General features: G+C 38.2%; 1 protein-coding gene, 1 long non-coding RNA gene and 1 pseudogene across 3 annotated transcripts in view; 2 read left to right on the forward strand and 1 right to left on the reverse strand.

The window, feature by feature from the left end:
- Nucleotides 1-5,976, reverse strand: part of LOC138175023 (uncharacterized) — a 71,447-nt gene extending 65,471 nt beyond the window's left edge. Inside the window, exons 1-3 of the long non-coding RNA XR_011171853.1 lie at nt 5,847-5,976; nt 4,816-4,916; nt 3,855-3,986 (exon numbers count right to left, since the gene is read on the reverse strand). This is a non-coding gene — a long non-coding RNA (uncharacterized lncRNA). The remainder of the gene's footprint in view (nt 1-3,854; nt 3,987-4,815; nt 4,917-5,846) is intronic.
- Nucleotides 5,977-6,137: 161 nt separating this feature from the next.
- EXOC1 (exocyst complex component 1) overlaps nt 6,138-18,554 on the forward strand; it is a 72,322-nt gene continuing 59,905 nt past the window's right edge. For both annotated transcript variants that reach the window (XM_069105265.1, XM_069105266.1), the window contains exons 1-4: nt 6,138-6,288; nt 12,962-13,095; nt 13,501-13,631; nt 17,845-18,004. In XM_069105265.1, the coding sequence (XP_068961366.1) occupies nt 12,972-13,095; nt 13,501-13,631; nt 17,845-18,004 (415 nt within the window). In that variant the 5' untranslated portion in view covers nt 6,138-6,288; nt 12,962-12,971. The remainder of the gene's footprint in view (nt 6,289-12,961; nt 13,096-13,500; nt 13,632-17,844; nt 18,005-18,554) is intronic.
- Nucleotides 7,914-11,797, forward strand: LOC138174723 (heat shock cognate 71 kDa protein pseudogene; annotated as a pseudogene).

Raw genomic sequence — 18,554 nt, forward strand, 5'->3', positions numbered from 1 at the left:
TTCAACCTCTATTTTGCCCTCTGGTTCTAAAACATCAGGGCAATTTTCCTTGAGAATTTCTTGAAGGATGATTTCTAGGTTCTTTTTTTGATCATGGCTTTTACGTAGTCCAATAATTTTTAAATTATCTCTCCTACATCTATTTTCCAGGTCAGTGTTTTTTTCATTGAGATATTTCACATTGCCTTCTATTTTTTCATTTATTTGGATCTGTTTAATAGTACTCGATTTCTCATAAAGTCACTAGCTTCCATTTGCTCCAATCTAATTCTGAAGGAATGCTTCTCTTCAGTGAGCTTTTGAGATTCTTTTTCCATCTGGCAAATTTGTCTTTTTAGGGCATTCTTCTCATTGGCTTTTTGAGCCTCTTTTGCCATTTGAGTTAGTCTATTTTTTTTCTTTTTGGAGGGCAACTGGGGTTAAGTAACTTGCCCAAGGTTACACAGCAATTTTTTGTGTGTGGATGTTAAGTGTCTGAGGCCATAACCAAACTTGGGTCCTCCTGACTCTGAGGCCAGCACTTTACTCACTGTGCCACCTAGCCGCCCAAGTTAGTCTATTTTTTAAGGTGCTATTTTCTTCAGTCAGGTTGTTGACTTGCTTTTCATGATTTTCTTGCATCATTCTCATTTCTTTTCCCAATTTTTCCTCCACTTCTCTGACTTGATTTTCAAAATCCTTCTTGAGTTCCTTCACAGCCTGTAATCATTTCATATTTTTCTTGGAGGCTTTTGATGCAGGAGTTCTGACTTCATTGTCCTCCTCCCATTCCATGCCTTGATCCTTTTTGTCCCCAAAAAAGGATTCTATTGTCTGTTTGTGCTTACATTGCTTGCTCATATTGGCAGCCAATTACTTGATTTTTGAGCTCTTTGCCATGGTAGAACTCTGCTTCCAGAATGGAGAAAGCTATGTCCCAAATCACTGGGGTTTTTGCAGCTGCCAGAGCTATTAGATGGATGTCTTCTCTATAGCACCCTACATGCTCTGGATCACTGGTCACACACCCTGGGACCACCACCCAAAACCGTGATCGAGATCCAAGCAGGTCAAAGCAAGAGTGATTACCCTCTGAATGGTTGCTTGGTCCCCCTACAATCTGCAGGCCAGGAGCTCCAAAAGCAGCCAAGCAGCAGCGGCTGCAGCCACCATGCCTCTGCTGCTTCTGGCTCCAGTGGTGGTAGTTGGACCGCGCTCCCCCTGTTCCAACAAAGTTCCACACTGACCTTTTACTTTGTCTTTGGTATTTGTGGATTAAGAAATCTGGAAACTGCTACAGCTGCTGGTGCTTTACCCTCATGAAATCTGCTCTAGCTGCCTCTGGTCAGGGCCACCCTGTGGCTAAAACTGCAGCTTAGGTAGGACTGCACTGGGCTCCTAGCATGCTGTGATGGACCCTTCCTGCTGTCCTGCCAGGCTTCCTTCAGCGAGAGATTTGTTTCTCTCTGTAACTTTGTGGAGTGTGTAGCTCTAAAGTTTGTTTAGAGTCATTTTTTACATGTATTGGAGGAGGTGGAAGCCGGAGCTGCATGAAGTTCTGTTTCTACTCCACCATCTTGGCTTCTGGGCACTCATTAATATATTAATAAAAATGTTAGCTCTTTGAAGGCAATGGCTGCTTTTCATTTTGGTATGTTTCCTAGAGTTTGGCCTATGATAGTTGTTTTTTTAAATCAATGCCTTCTTTCAATAAGAAGAAAGTCCCCAAAATATTTATCACAGTACTTTTTGTACTTCATATTTTATATTTAGCAAATAATTGGAAACAAAGCAGATACTCATAGATTGTGGAATGGCTAAACAAATTGTAGTACATTAATGTAATGGAATATTTTTTAAATTATATTTTCCCAATTATAATGTAATGAAATATTACTGCACTATGAGAAATAATATGTGTTTATCTGTCAGATTTATGGCTAAGGGAAGAGTTTATGACCAAACAAGAGATCAAGAGCATTATGAAATATAAAATAGAGGATTCAAAATTCAATATTAAATTAAAAATGTTTTGTACAAAACAAAACCAATGTAGCCAAGATTAGAAGGAAAGCAGAAAGCTAAGGGGAAAATTTACAGCAAGTGTTTTTGATAAAGGCTTCATTTCTCAAATATATAGAGATCTGAGTCAAATTTATAAGAATACAAGTAATTTCCCAATTGGTAAATGGTCAAAGGATATGAACAGGTAGTTTTCAGATGACAAAATCAAAGCTATCTATATTCATGTGAAAAAAAATGGTCTATTGATCAATATATCTTGATATTGAAAATTGGTGTTAATATTTATGTTGAAAAAATCACTATTGATTAGAGAAATGGAAAATAAAACAACTCTGAGGTACCACTTCATACCTATCAGTTGGCTAATATGACAGGAAAGAAAAATGATGACTGTTATAGAGGATATTGGAAAATTGGGACAAAAATATATTGTTAGTGGAATTGTGAACTGATCCAGCTGGATCCAACTGGATCCAACTGGAAAGTAATGTGGAACTATGCCCAAAGGGCTATAAATCTATGCATGTCCTTTGACCCAGCAATACCACTATTAGGTCTGTATCCAAAAGATTTTTTTTTTTTAAGAAAAGAACCTAAAGCAGTTCTTTTTTGTGATAGCAAAGAATTAGAGAATGGTCAAACTGCTGTGATATATGATTGTGTTGGGATACTATTGTGCTATTAGAAATGATGAGCAGGATGCTTTCAGACAAACCTAGGAGTTATATGAACTGATGGACATTGAAATGAGCAGAACCAGGAGAACATTGTACACAGTAACAGCAATTATACAGTTATCAACTGAATAATTTAGCTATTCTCAGGAATATAATGATCCAAGATAATTCCAAAGTACTCAGAATGAAAAATACTATCCACCTCCAGGGTAAGAACTGATGGAGTCAGATTAAAGCATACTATTTTTTGCTTTTTTTATGTTTTTTTCTGGTCTATTTTTTCTTTCACAACATGACCAATATAGATGTATTTTGTATGATTGCACATATATAGCCTATACCAAGTTGCTTGCCATCTTGGGGAGAAAAATTTGGAACCCAGAATTTTTTAAAAAGTGAAAGCTGAAAATTTATTTTATATGTAATTCGAAAAAATAAAATATCATTCAAAAATAAACAAATAATAAATAATCCAACAACAAAAAAAGAAAGTATGTGTGTCATCAATACAGAAGAACATGGAAAGATCTATATGAACTAATGCAGAGTAAAGTAAGCCAAGAAAACAACATACACAGTAACTAAACAATGTAAATTAAAGAATGCACATTAAAAAGAAATAAAAGTGAATATAACAAAATTACATAGATCAAGTGGGACTTGACTAAAGAAATATGAGAGGACACCCCTTCATGTACATAGGAGGTCCACAGGTATTACACATTGCATGTGTTTTGAGATTTTTTTCAAAGTATCTGCCAGTTTGCTGGGTTTTTTTCCTCTTTAAAAAAATGCTATTACTTACATGGACTAGCTCTCTAGGCAGAGGAGTATGTTGTGTTGTGAATCATTTTGTAATAATATGTTCTAAGTAACAAATTATAAATAAATTATTGCCAGAAACAAAAGTATTGACAACATCATAGTTTAAACATTGATACTTAAACAAGTCAACAGCTCCCTTGAGGTCTTCATTTTGAGAACCAGTATTCTGCAAGGGTCTTGGTTCAGAACCTTAGACTGGTCTACTCAGAAATAATAAGTAATTTTAAAAAATCATGTTACCATTATAATACCACTATCATCCATGTTCTTTAATATGCCTATACAGTTTCATAAAGATAGACCATGACTTACAAGGCTCATGAAATCATAGCATTTCAGAGTAGGTACCTTAGGGATTGTTGTTGTTCAGTAGTTTTTCAATCATGTCTGACTCTTCAGGAACCCATCTGGTGTTTTCTTGGCAAAGATGCTGGAGTGGTTTGCCATTTCCTTCTCCAACTCATTCTACAGAGGAGGAAACTGAAGCAAATAGGGTTAAGTATCTTGCCCAGAGTCACACAGCTAGTAAATATCTGAAACTGGATTTGAATTCAGGAAGGTAAGTACTATGAGTACTAAGATATAAGCATTGTGGTGCCACCTAGCACTCACTTGAGGGATAATCTAGTTCAAGTGGTATCTAAGCAGGAATCTCCTCTACAATATGCCCACCCCAGCAATATTCATCCAGCCTCTCCTGGAAGACTCTTAGTGAAGAGAACGCTAATCTAGCTTCTAGAGTCCTCTTATTTATAAATGTCTGACTTTTATAAATGATTTTTATCTTGCTGTTTAAAATACTTTATTGATGTTATCTAAAAAGCATTCACAAAAATCTCTTAGATGGAAGTGTTTGTTATCCACATTTAATGGACAGAAATGCTGACCCTCTGTAGGAATATGCTCTTTATATAACAGTTACAATACAGTTAAAAAAGGGTTATGTAGTGATAGAGAGGCAGTCTGGTAAAGTAGATAGAAAGCCAGCCTCAGAGGCAGGAAGTCTCAGAGTGCCTGACTCTGACGAATATAAGTTGGCTGACCCTAAGCAAGTCATTTAAACTCTTAGTGGCCTGGACAACTATATAAGACTGTACAGTGAAAAAAAGGTGCTGATTTGTATTGGAAAAGGGTGTTACCTCAGCTTGAGCTCCCAACCTTGTTTGTTTTTGCCTTTCTTTGTATTCTCAGTACTCACCACAGCCCCTGGAACATTAATGTCATTAATAAATTCGTGTTGATTGTTGACTGAATGAATGAAATCAGAGGTGTGGTTCAGCCCAAGTAGTGATATTCCATTCATATTTACCATAAAGCATTGGCAGAGAACCTCCAGCTAGAGCCCTTCCCATTCCAAAGGATTGGTGGTAACTTCATGAGATGGATGAGCAAGGAGGTTGGACTGGGGTCCTGTCAATGCAAAGGAGGTTCTTTAGTCCAAGAGAAAAGTGATCCTTATGTGCATAGCAAGGATTCAGCTAATAAGGCAAAAAGGTGATTTCTGCTGTGAGGAACAGCTTTGATCATTAATTAGGTAAAGCATAGAGAGTTGCCTGAGGTGAATAGAGGCTAAGTAGTCCAGCATGACAGGCAACCAAGGTTTGAAGCAGAATTTGAACCTAGGTCTTTCTGACTCTAAATCCAGCATTCTTCCCCCTATCTTTTGTGCCCTGAAAGGAACAAATCATTCAACAAAAGCAAAAAGAAACTGGCAAAACGAAAAAAAAAATCTTTCTATTTAAATTTCAAACCATAGGTAAAGGACACCTCTAGGCTTCACTTTCTATGTTGCTACACTGTAAATTTCATGAGGGCAAGGGTGTCTTTTTTTTTTTTTTTGTAGGCTCAGGATCTCACCCTTGCACTTTGCATAAGGTAGGTGCTGTACTTAGGTTCCTGTATGAAGGAAGGCAAAAGAGGGCACATTTTAAACGAGTCAGTAAATTAACATTCTGAATTTCGAATTGAATGAGAACACTGTAGACATGTGGAATAACTAAATCTTTCAAGTGGTGCAAATCTCATGATGGCAAGCTTCCCTGTAAATAGGGTTCACTGAATGTTCACTCAATTCACCCAACTGGAAGACCTCAAATCAATCAAGCAATCAATCAGTAAGCATTATTAAATGCTTTACTAGGTGCCGGGCGATGGGGAATCCAAGACAAAAAGAAAACAGTTCCAGCCTTCAGTGATCTTACATTCTGAGGCAGAGGGTTTTTGGTTTAAATTTTCACTAGCAAATTTAGCCTTCCCTTCAATTATCTAAAAATATAATTCAGAGAAAGTGACTATAGATTTCACGAGAAGGGACCCGTTCAACAGCGAAGTGAGAAGCACCTTCAGAGAGGTGACCGGTAGGTCCCTGTGTTTCCACTCTCTTGCGCAGGAAGGACCAGAATTCCACAGGATAGAGGGCCTGCCCCAGACCCCGCCCCCTCCCGGTCTCCCAGCCTTATTCCTATTGGCTCTCTCAGTCTCGGGCTCTGTGTCTGTTTCTGTGTCTCTCTGTGTGTGCTTGTGTCTGTATCTCTCTCTGTCTCTGTCTCAGTGTCTCTGTCTCTCTCTGTCTTTCCTTCTATCCCTCCCTCTCGCTCTCTGCTTCCTTCTTCCGGCGCGACTCCCGGTCACGTGGCCGGATGTAGGAAATGGGCGGGGCCGGAGTTTTTCCAGAGCTTCCCTGAGAGACGGAACCTGAGGGAGAGAGAACGCTCAGGGTAACTGCCGCGTCCTCGGCCCCCGCCCGGTGCCCTCACGGAGGAGCCTGCCCGAAGCGCCTCGGGTAAGGGGGAGGCTGCGGCTGCCCCGTGTGTGCCGTGGCTTCGGAAAGGGCTGCGCTCGTCCCTCGGTGCCGCTCCTCTGTGCGGGAGACGCAGCCATCACCTCCCCGGCGTCGCCCCTGCCCTGTCACCAGCGCAGGCCCCGCAGGGAGCTTTCAGGCCGCGCCTTCCCTTCTCCCGCCCCTGCCGGAGCAGCTCCTGCGCTGCTTGGGCCTGGGAACAGGGGTTAGCTTCCTCCGACTCTGCAGGCCCAGGATAATAATGATTTTTGTTGTTCAGGCTCTTCGTGACCCCATTTGGGATTTTCTTGGCAGAGATACTGCAGTGGTCTGCCATTTCCTTCTCCAACTCATTCTACAAATAAGGAAACTGAGGCAGACAGGGTGAAGTGACTTGCCCAGGGTCACACAGCTAGGAAGTGTCGGAGGCTAGAGTTTAACCCAGGAAGATGAGTCTTTCTGCTTCATTTGCCCCAACAACAGCAACAACAACAATAACAATAACGTTTATATGGCCTTTGCACTGTGCTAAGCGTTTCACAATTGTTACCTAATTTGATCCTCTTAACAGCCCTGGAAGGTAGGGAACATTGTTCCCATTTTATGGATTAGGAAACTGAGGCAGAGGTAAAACGACGTGTACTGCTAGTGTCAGAAGCCCTATTTGAATTCATGTCTTCCTGACTCCAGCGCTTCATCCCCTGCCTCACGCACCCTTTTCTCATACCTCCAGACTCCTTTTCCGCTGAGCCAGGGAGTTCTTAACCTGGGGTCGTGGACAGCCTCCCCTAAAGGGATCTATGGAGGGGGACCTTGAACTTGGATTTGGGAAAAAACCAAAAAAGTGCATCTTTATTTTCACTAACCGCCACCTGAAAATTAGCATTCCCTTAGATGATAAATTTTTAAAATAAATTCTGAAAAGGATACATAGGTGTCATCAGATTGCCAAAGATGTTCACACAAAAAAGGGTTAAGAATTCCTGCTCTAGATCATATCTGGGTTTTCCCTTGTGTGAGTTCTGCCCTGCACAGAAGCCCTGTGAGCATTCAGTTCTCCACTGTCCCAGGAGTGCCTTCAGCAAATAAGGAATAGTGTGTAAGGTTCCTCCAAACGTTCCTGGCAAAGTGAGTAGTGGTCAGCATACTGGATAGGAGTCAGGAACCATGCTACTAACACACAGCAAGTGTCATCGATCTTGGGTGAGTCACTTGGCCTCTCAGAGACCCCAGTTTCCTCATGTTTGAAATGAAAGAGTTAGATTCTCTATGGCTCTAGCTAGAAACTGTTGTTATATTGCCAGAGTTGAACTATTCCAGAGGTGAATTGGATATTTTTGTCTGTGGGGTAATTTGTACTTTTTCTATTTTTCCAGCTGGGTAGAGAAGAGCAAAAAAAAAATATATTATTTCCTCTTTCAACTGTATATCCTCTATGAGATCTGTTATGTTTTCTCATTTGTTTCATTGCTAATTAGGATCACTAATTATTAGAGGTAGAAGGCACCTTTGAGTTCACCTTGTACAAACCACTTATTTTACAAAAGAGAAAAACTAAAGCTCAGAGAGTTTCTAAGTTGCCTAAGTCTGGCATGGAAGTAGGGCAGTCAGGCCTAGAATATATATATACCTTTCTGACTGGGCAAATCACTTCATTTCTCTGGGCCTGTTTCTTTATCAATAAATGAAAACATTGAATTAAACTATCTCTAAGATCCCTTCTAGCTATAAATCTGTGGTCCTAAATACTAGACAGTTTCTCCCTTCAAAGAATCTTAGAGTATAATTAAGGACTTAAGACAAATAAGTAAAATACATAGAGAAAAATACTTAAGAGGATCCTTAGTTTCAATAGTGGCAGCCATTGGTTCTTCTAGGACAGACTACAACTTCTCTGTCATAATGGTGATGTTTGAAGTACTGTAGATAAACACTGTATGTGGTGGCTAAGCTGGTATTCAGGGGCTTCATACTTAGCTAAGCTAGTCTTCAGATGACAGAAATACAGAACTATAAGTATAGCCAGGCTTACACTTGATGCCTTTCTAGGTTAGTAGTGCCTGCTACAGTTTGCATTCTACAAGCACAGAGAGCCTAGAGTTCACCTCTGTGCCATGATGTGGTATCAGATTAAGATTTTAGTGGAAAGGACAATATGATTAAGTGTCAGACTATATGGTAAATTAAATACTGGAGAGCTCTAAGAGAAAAATCTACATGGGCTGGAATAGTACTAAGTGATGTTGGGCAGGCCAGGCAGCACCTCTGGGCCTCAGTTTCCTTATCTGTAAAAAGCGAGTTGGGCTGGGTGACATATAAAGTCCTAGCTCTAAATCTGTTTTATGATCCATTTGGACTTGGCTTCAGAGAAAAATTGTGACTTTAGTTGGATTTTGAAGAATGGTTAGAATTTGAATAGATGGTTGAAGTAGGGAATGAATGAATGAAGTACTTAATATGTGAAAAGCACTGTGCTAAAGCCCTGGGGATACAGACAGAAAAGTAAAACAGACACTGCGTTCAAGGAGCTCACGTTCTAATGAGAGAGAACATATGTAGAAAATTTTAGCAGTGTCAGATAAAAGATCCCATGATCCTTAGGGTGAAGTAGCAAAGCAGATGATAATACCTCTTTAATATTTCCAGTGATAAAATCATATCATTTTCTGATGGTGAGCCATTTGACAGTGCCAAGGACTTTGGTGGCAAGAACTTTCTTTTCTGAGTCTTTAAAAGCACACATACCCAAGAAATTGTCAAACTACATCTTCACAAAGGTGGATTTCCAGAATTATGACTATAGTCACTAGGCTACGGAGTGGTCCTATACCCAAGCTCTTAGGTTTAGGGTCCTAGGTGTCTCCACCAGGGTCTGAGAGGAGATGGTAGTCGATGTAGTGGGGGTGGTTTAACTTGCCTGACACGTGCCTTTTATCTCTCCTTCAGGGTGTCACATTGCTGTGTGGCATGCCTTCTGTCTGAATGACAGTTGGTGGGGATGACCCCTTCTCCACAAGAGTTGCTTCCCTTGGATGATAGAACCATAGTCAGCTATGAAAGTTGAACTGGAAGCAGGGCTGGTGGCCTGGGGGGGGGGGGTCTGCTTTCAGGGATCCTGTGGTCATCTTTTGGTCAGCAGTTGTTGCTAGTGGTTGTGGGGAATGTAGTCCCCTTCTTCACAATGTTTTATAAGCACAAATATGCAAAGGAATGAAAGTGGGAATAAGAATGAGGATATTGAGGTCTGGCTAGATTAGAGTTCCCATCATGAAATAGGGAGAGAGAAATTTAAATACATAGAGCATGTCAGATTATAGTGGTTTTAAATGTCTAGATAAGAGTTCAGATTTGCTCCTGTAATAAATAGGAAACCATTGAAGGTTAAGCAAAGGAATGATGTGATGAAAGTTGTGTTTTTGGAAAGCATTTATTAGTATTGTAGTAAGAATGGAAAGGGCAGATCAAGATTGGAACAACTAGTAATGCAGAGCTGGTTTCAGTGTATTCCAAATCATCAATGAGCCAACTGCTGCTGCTGCTATTGCTTATGGCTTGAACAAAAAGGTTGATGCCAAGAGAAATGTGTTGATCTTTGACTTTGGAGGTGGTACTTTAGATGTCTCCATTCTTACCGTTGAAGATGGCATCTTTGAGGTCAAGTCCACAGCGAGGGACTCCCACTTGGGTGGGGAGGACTTTGACAACCGAATGGTCAACCATTTCATTGCCAAGTTCAAGAGAAAGAACAAGAAGGACATCAGTGAGAACAAGAGGGCTTTTCACTATCTTCGCACTGCTTGTGAACGTGCAAAGCATACCTTCTCTTCCAATACCCAGGCCAATATTGAGATTGACTCCCTCTATGAAGGTATCGACTTCTATACATCAATCACCAGAGCCTGTTTCAAAAAGGTGAAAGCTGATCTCTTCCGTAGCATGCTAGACCCTTTGGAGAAGGCCTTAAGAGATGCCAAGCTAGATAAGTCTCAGATTCATGACATCATCCTGGTGGGTGTTGCCATTCAAATCCCCCAAATCCAGAAGCTTTTACGACACTTCTTCAATGGCAAGGAGCTCAACAAGAGTATCAATCCTGATAAGGCTGTTGCTTATGGTGCAGCTAACCAGGCTGCCATTTTGTCTGGAGATAAATCTGAGAATGTGCAGGACTTGCTGTTGCTGGATGTCATTACTCTTTCCCTCGGAATTGAAACTGCTGGTGGAATTATGACCATTCTGATCAAATGTAATACCACCATCACCACCAAGCAGACACAGACCTTTACCACCTATTCAGACAGACAGCCTGGTGCGCTTATTCAGGTTTATGAAGGTGAGAGAGCAATGACAAAGTATAACAACCTGCTTGGCAAATTTGAGCTCACAGGAACCCCTCCCCCCCAGCACCCAGGGGTGTTTCTCAGATTGAAGTAACATTTGACATTGATGCAAATGGCATCCTCCATTCTGCTGTGGATAAGAGCACAGTCAAGCAGAACAAGATCACCATCACCGATGATAAAGGACGTCTGAGCAAAGAAGACATTGAGCGAGGGCATGGTCCAGGAGGCTGAGAAATACAAGGCTGAGGATGAGAAGCAGAGAGACAAGGCGTCTTCTAAGACCTCTCTTGAATCTTCTGCCTTCAACATGAAAGCAACCATATGGAAAACTGCAAGGCAAAATTGGTGATGAAAACAGATGATCCTTGATAAATGTAATGAAATAATCAGCTGGCTGGATAAGAACCAGACTGCTGAGAAGGAAGAATCTGAGCATCAGCAGAAAGAATTGGAGGAGGTCTGCAACCCCACCATTACTAAGCTGTACCAGAGTGCAGGAGGCATGCCTGGTGGGTTCCCAGGGAGTGGAGCAGCCCTACCTGGAGGTGCTTCTTCTGGACCCACCATTGAAGAGGTTGATCAGACACACCAGAAGAAAGAGCGTTCTACACAGCTTTCCAAAAATTGAAGGACTCAAATTTCTAGCTAAGGCAGTAGCAGTTTAAAAGTATCATTTAAAGCTACTGTGTAAATCTGGGCATTCTGAATACTTGAATGTGGTGTAATGGAAATGTAAATTTTAAAGATCTTCCCTGCCCCTAGGCTAATGTGCACCTGAAGCCTGGGGTGGGAGGCTTGTTTTTCAGTAGATACTTCTTGATTGGCCAGTGAGTCAATAAGGTTGTTACATTCTCTGAGCCAGGAGAAGGCTATATAAGCCCTGATGTGTAGCTTTGTTTTGGGACTCACTTTGAGAAGTGTTTTGTGATTTGATCTGAATTCTGGGAAGCCGTTGTTGAGAGTCCCCCGGCTTTGAAAAACCCAGAATGTGGAAACCCAGATGTTGACTGGGTATGGATGTAATGGTTGGACAGTTTGGAAAGCTGTCTACTTGATGTTTCTGTCTTGATAATTCTGCCTGTATGCTTTGAGGTTCAGGGTGCTGACCTTTTCTCCTGAACAAGGTAAACTATATATGTCTGACTGATTAAAGTAAGCTTGTTAACCCATTTTGAGTTGCTTTCCTTTAACAAAGCAGATCCAAGAACCTGTGTGAGCAGGCACCCTGGGGACACTGGGGTGCTTGCTGCTACATGTGGGCAGAGAGAGAGAAGTGAACAACATTGCACTTTATCAGTACTGTAAACAAGTGGAAATGCAATTGTCCTGGAGAATAAAATCTATTTAAAAATAGCACCATAAAAAAAAAAAAAGATTACTTTGGAATCTATATGAAGGATAGACTTAAGACAGGAAAACAATTGGGAAGATATTAGAATAATTTAGACAAAAGGCAATGGTGGCCTGGATTAGGATAGCAGAAGTGTGAAAAAGAAGAATTTAAGAATTTCTGAGATAAAATCACCAGAACTTGGCAATTGGCTGAGTATGGAAGGTTTAGTCAAAGAGAATTTCTAGATTTTGAGGATAATGGTACCATCCACAGAGATAGAGACTTGTATGATCTCTTGAAGATCTCTAATCAGTTTAAAGGCTTTGAAGCCCCCAATTAAGTGTCAGCTTCTCAGTCTCTTGGTAGAGTTTGTGATTGGGACTGCTCAGTGAGATGGGTATATCAGCTCTCAGAAAACTGAAACATGGATGGGCAGAGGATACTGGGTCAGTGGGAAAGCCAGTAAATTCTGGCTCTGCTTCTTCCCAATGAAATCTGGAGAAGAGAAGAAATGGAGCCAGTGGTTTCCAAGGCCATCATCTTGTAATTAGGACAGTGACGCCCAATGGGAATTATAAAGGTTTGGTAGGGTAATTTAGACCATATTTTGAAAAGCAATGATCTAACCCTACTTCTTGTCATTTCAAGATTTTTTTTTACACTCTAGTTTTCTGCTTACATAGCTGGAAAAAATTTTTTAAATTTAAAAAAGAAATTATTATGCAAAATGGTAACCTTGAAAAAATAAGAATAAGTTTGAGTCAGGATAGCATTTTAGAGGACCTCTTGATATTATGAAATACTATTTTAAAGTACTTTCTCTGTTTTGATTTTTAACTATTTGACATCTTGTAATATCTGTATAAAAACATTTACCTAAAATTTTCCATTGGGCATACATAGTTTTTTTTTTCTTCAACGGGAAAACTAAATAACTCAAAAGTTAGTTTAAAATGATTCATTGGCATTCTGTACAGTATTCATATTCTGAATTTTTCAGCTAAGAAAAAATGACTGCAATCAAGCATGCATTACAAAGAGATATTTTCACTCCAAATGATGAACGTTTACTGAGCATTGTGAATGTCTGCAAAGCAGGGAAAAAGAAGAAAAACTGTTTTTTGTGTGCCACAGGTGGGTATTTCAATTTATAGAAAATATTCTTTTGATGTCATTTATTTTTTGTAAGGGAAATTTATTCTTCATATTAAACCTCATTTTTACTGTAATTTTTGAAGTTGCAGCTGCAGCCAGTTAATTTTCCATTACTTTGCATAAAAGAAAAATGCTCTTTTTAAGGTTTAAATACAAAGGTATAGAAGTATTCAGAAGGCAATGGTGTAAGTTTAAATTCTTGATTACGAAGTAAAAATTTCAGTACCATCTTACCCATCCATTTAAAAATGTGTAAGATATCCTTGACATATGGAGACTACTTGGGCAGTATATATATATACACACACACACACACACACACACATTAGAAGGATATAAGGTCAAAAAATTATTATTAAAGTACTTATGTATTTTACTCAACAGTGACAACTGAACGACCAGTACAGGTGAATGTGGTGAAAGTGAAGAAATCTGATAAGGGAGACTTCTACAAAAGACAAATTGCTTGGGCCCTGCGAGATCTTGCTGTGGTGGATGCCAAAGATGCCATTAAAGTATGTCTTTATTCTTAGCACTTTGACCTGGGCTTGCTTATGAAATGCCATGCACTTTATAAGAAAATTTTATGTCTTCGAGGCTTATCTAAGCTTGTCTTTTCTGTGGCTACTGTCCCATGGGAACTAAGAATGATTGATTTAAAAAACATTCATTCTTCCCTGTCTTCTGCCTCACCACAGCTACTGACAAATATTAACTGCTATTTAACTTATGTTATAGTTGGGCTTTTAAAATATTTTTTTAAAATAATTGGCTTTAATAATTTAATTTTCCCAAAATTATTTTCTGGTGTAATTTTTGTTAATAAATTATTTTCTAGTGTAATTTTGTTAATAAATCTTTTCTATTTGGTATTTTTCTTTCCTTCCCCTTGTCTTCCTATCTTCTTTTCATGCTGTCATGTATGCTGTGTTATACTTTATTCCAAAAGATTTGACTTTTTCCCGTTTCCTAAAGCTACTCTGGCTATAATCCTGATATCCAGCAAAATTCATGTAAACTAAAGCAAGTGGACTCTTCATATTCCCAGTCTTTAATACAGTTCCTGGGAAATAGTTAGCACTTAATAAATGCTTGTTGACTAATTTATCCATATATTTTTGTTAATCATATAGTGTTTAGAATTTTAAGTTATTACATACATTATGCTAATATAACAATTTCATATAATGCTGTTATATTTGTTACTATAAGAGAATGTTACGAATGTGTGGATTTTTTTTCAGTGGTTTTGTTATATTGTCAAATTATACAACTATGTATTATACAGTATTTTACTCAAGAGTCATGTATAATTCACCAGTATGGCTAAATGGCAATTAATGAGAAAGTAGTATCCAGTTATTTTTTGAATTAAATTCAGTTTGACAAATATTATTAAATGCCTACTGTACAACTCATTGTCAGGCAATGGGAAGAGATACATATATTAACTAAAACATAGTTTATCTCTACTTGTAGTTTACAATCCTGTCTGCTAGATACATTGATTTAGTTAAAGTCACTGTTTAATTTTTTTTTCCCCTACAAGGAAGGGAGATTAATCTTTTTATACTGTTACCTTTAGTTGGGTTAAGAAATGACGGATTTATGACTTTTTTTGGAAGCCATCAGGGTTAAGTGACTTGCCTAAGGTCACACAGCTAGTAAGTGTCTGAGGCAGGATTTGAACTCAGGTCCACAGCACTCTATTGATTGCACCACCTAGCTGCCTCAAATTCAAGTTTTTAAAAAGCAAAGTACTGCAAAAATAAAAATATCATTGTGGTGGCATTTGAATTGTTAGATTCAAGACAAAAAGTACAAGTACTTAGGCACCTATAATACATATGTTCCCCATCTCAAACATCTAATAAAGGGAGGAAGGATGCCATATATAGAGGGCCAGTCTACTAACAGGAATCAAGTACTACCTCTGAAACATATTAGCTGTTTGACTGTGGGCAAGTTACTTAACATCTCCCTGAATCTTAGGCAACTCATTGAGATGAAGTTACAGATAGTTTGGCAGTTTGTATCACTGGAGGGAGTTTGCATCCTAGGAGTTAATTATGGGTCCAAATTTTTTTTTAAAATCTAGTGCCTCATAATATAAATCATCTATATTTTTATGAGGGTAACATCAAGGTTTAGGTAAATTTACTCTTTGCTACAAGCATATATTGATAAAAATTACAGAAAAATAAATAATTTATAAAACATATGAAATATAATGCAAATAGAGATGGACCTTTTTTATCTGAATGAATGATTTTTATCTGCATGAATTCTTAACATGGGAAAATGTTGTTCATCTGCATGCTTACCAGGAAAGCACAGAGATCTTTTCAGGAGAATTTAGGTAGAGAATAGAAACGGGATTTTTTTGTTTTTTGATTTTTTTTTAAATCTCAAAAGAATCTGAGGCAAGTAAAGTAAGCTTTAGTAGTTTTATGGTTTTCTGTTTACGATCTTCTCAGAAACATATAACCCACCTTTATTAAAAATTCATATTAATTCCTAAACTTTTTTTCTCTTCATTAGTTCTGTACTTTGTAACCTCATTGGCAATTTACTCACTTTGCTGAATGCCTAAAAATGCTTCCTCACACCTGACAACTCACTGCTACAAAAGGGCTTCCTCACTGCTACAAAAGGGCTTTTTTTTTCTTTTTATGTAGACACCAGTGCATTCTGTGTGTACATATATAAAATGTTTATGTATATGCTAACCTTAGCCATTTGGTATCATACATGGATCTGTTGAGTATTGCAGCTGGAACACTCAGCTTTTTTGTGGCACTATGGGAAATATTCCCAGTAAAGCTATCATTTCCCATAAAGTTTTGTTTCAGTTGCCAAATATTCTTACATTTTGCTAGCCCTATTGCAAGTATCTTTTCATTGGTAAGTACAGATTTTTAATTTTTGTGACTATCTATTAAGCTTAAATATCTCCTTATTAATCTACAGATAACTATTATGTGAATCTTGTTGTATAAAATTAGATCCTGTCTCTGGTACATCATAGCTATGTATGTTAAAAGTCTGATATAAGAGGTGGCCAGTGAGTAAGAGCACTGGCCCCAGGGTCGGGATGACCTGGGATCGAATCCGGGCTCAGACACTTAGTACCCACCCAGAAACACCTTGCCATGTAACCTTGAGCAAGTTACTTAACCCCAGTTGCTTAAAAAAAAAAAGTCTTATATAGTATGTGTCTTAAAAAGGCACGATTCAATCATTATTATTCAACATAAATATTAAAAAGGGGTTTCTTCTGTATTTGCCACCTTTTTGCTTCATGAGAACTTAAAGAAATAGTGTTTTAAAAAATCTCTGAACTTTTAAAAATGTGAAACACTATGTGTTCATATGTTCTTGTTTCATATTGTTCTCAACAAGCACATTATTGGTGGAAAAAATATTAAAGACAAAGATTACTGTCTAGCTGTTGTAGTTGCACCTCATAAGAGTATCTATACTTTAATGGAGTCACCAAAATTCTAAGGTTTGGTATTCAGCTTACTGACCTCCAAAGGCTTTTCCAACTCCAAATCTGTGATGCTATCAATGCCCAGATCCAGATAAACACATTATTTGTATTTTTATGTCCTATACACCTTATCAACTGGAAAACTCCAGAAACAAGTTTTATTTTCATTGTCCCTCAGAAGAAACTAGTGCTTAACAGACAGGTTTTGGTGATCCAAATTAACTTTTATATAATCAGAGGAGCAATAATCTTACACTTTAGAGAAAAGAGATGGCCCGATCATAGGGATTGAAGAAGTGATTTTTCTTTTCCCAGTGTCTGCCCTTTAATATTAATTTGTGGGTTTAAGGTATATAAAAGGTAAACTATTTGAAGTAGCTTGAGTTATTTGAGTTAGCCCAAACCTTTGAACTAAAAATTGAACTCTTCATTTCCCATATGTTCTAAATGACAATTTTTCTTTTTTTTTTTTTAAGCTTGTGTGTGTGTGTGTGTGTATTTGGAAGGGGGGAAGGCAGGGCAATTGGGGTTAAGTCACTTGCCCAAGATCACAGAGCTAGTAAGTGTTAAGTGTCTGAGACCTCATTTGAACTCAGGTCTTCCTGATTCCAGGGCCTGTGCTCTATTCATTGCACCAACTAGCTGCCCTGGAAAAAAGAAAAAAAAATGTATTTTATGTAAAGGTTTTTTTTGTTGTTGTTGTTTTTTAGCAATCGGGGTTAAGTAACTTGTTCAAGGTTACATGGCCAGTTATTTCTGGGTGTGATGCTGAGTGTCTGAGCCCGGGATTCGATCTCCAGGTCGTCCCAATACTGGAGCCGGTACTCTTACTCGCTGAGCCACCTGGCCGCCCCTAAGCAATTGGGGTTAAGTAACTTGCTCAAGGTTACACGGCCAGGTGTTTCTGGGTGGGTGCTAAGTGTCTGAGCCCGGGATTCGATCTCCAGGTCTTCTCAACACTGGAGCCGGTGCTCTTACTCGCTGTGCTACCTGGCCGCCCCTGTAAAGGTTTTTTTTTTAAAACAATGTTTTCATTGTAGTTTTAATTCAGTGTCTTTTCTGAGTTATTAACATCAACAAATCACTTCTTTAGTTTTAAAATGCAATTAATAAGACTAATTCCTACCTAAAATATTGCTTTTCTTTGTGTTAGAGTATATCTCCATTATCTACATAGTGATAATGAAAAAGTCAATGATCACAAAAATTTTTTTTCCATTTGTATTTATTTGTAGGAGAATCCTGAATTTGATTTACATTTTGAAAAAATATACAAGTGGGTTGCCAGCAGCACTGCAGAAAAGAATGCATTTATTTCCTGTATTTGGAAATTGAATCAGAGATATCTTCGAAAGAAAATTGATTTCGTCAATGTTAGTTCACAACTTTTAGAAGGTAAAAGTCCAGCTAATGTTTATGCATAAAATCAAATATATTATAAATATGTGTTTTTGCTTTAATTATTTAAATGAAAAACTAATTTAATTTAGGTAGTAGGTTTCTTATGTTCAGCATGTGCTTCTAGAATAATATCTAATTTCGATCAAGTATTCAAGTTGTTTAATTAGGTAATACAAAAGTCTTAATGTAACTAAAATTTAAAGATATACTAAAGGAAATTTTACTTCTAAAAATCTTTTATATTAAGAAATAGTGGGAGAAAACAGCTTAAGCCTTGAGGATATAAGTTTGAATTATCTTCTTTATCTTTATTGAAGAAAGTAGTTGAAATAAGTTATTGCAGAGACGAACAAAGAGCTAAAGTTCAATAAAAGTCTATTGCTTTCCCTGGCCCCCACTACAAATTGCATTAAAAGTGGAAATTGGTAACTTCATACTCACTGGACTCTGTCCCTTTCTTTTGAATTGTACTTTTTTACCACTCCTTCTCTATAATCATTATGAATTTTCCTTTACATATAGTAAACTTTCACTTCACCATTTA

This window comes from Petaurus breviceps, unplaced genomic scaffold, assembly GCF_028583685.1.
Source record: "Petaurus breviceps papuanus isolate PSGF00001 unplaced genomic scaffold, PetGlider_PUasm1.0 76, whole genome shotgun sequence".
Classification (NCBI taxonomy): Eukaryota; Metazoa; Chordata; class Mammalia; order Diprotodontia; family Petauridae; genus Petaurus; species Petaurus breviceps.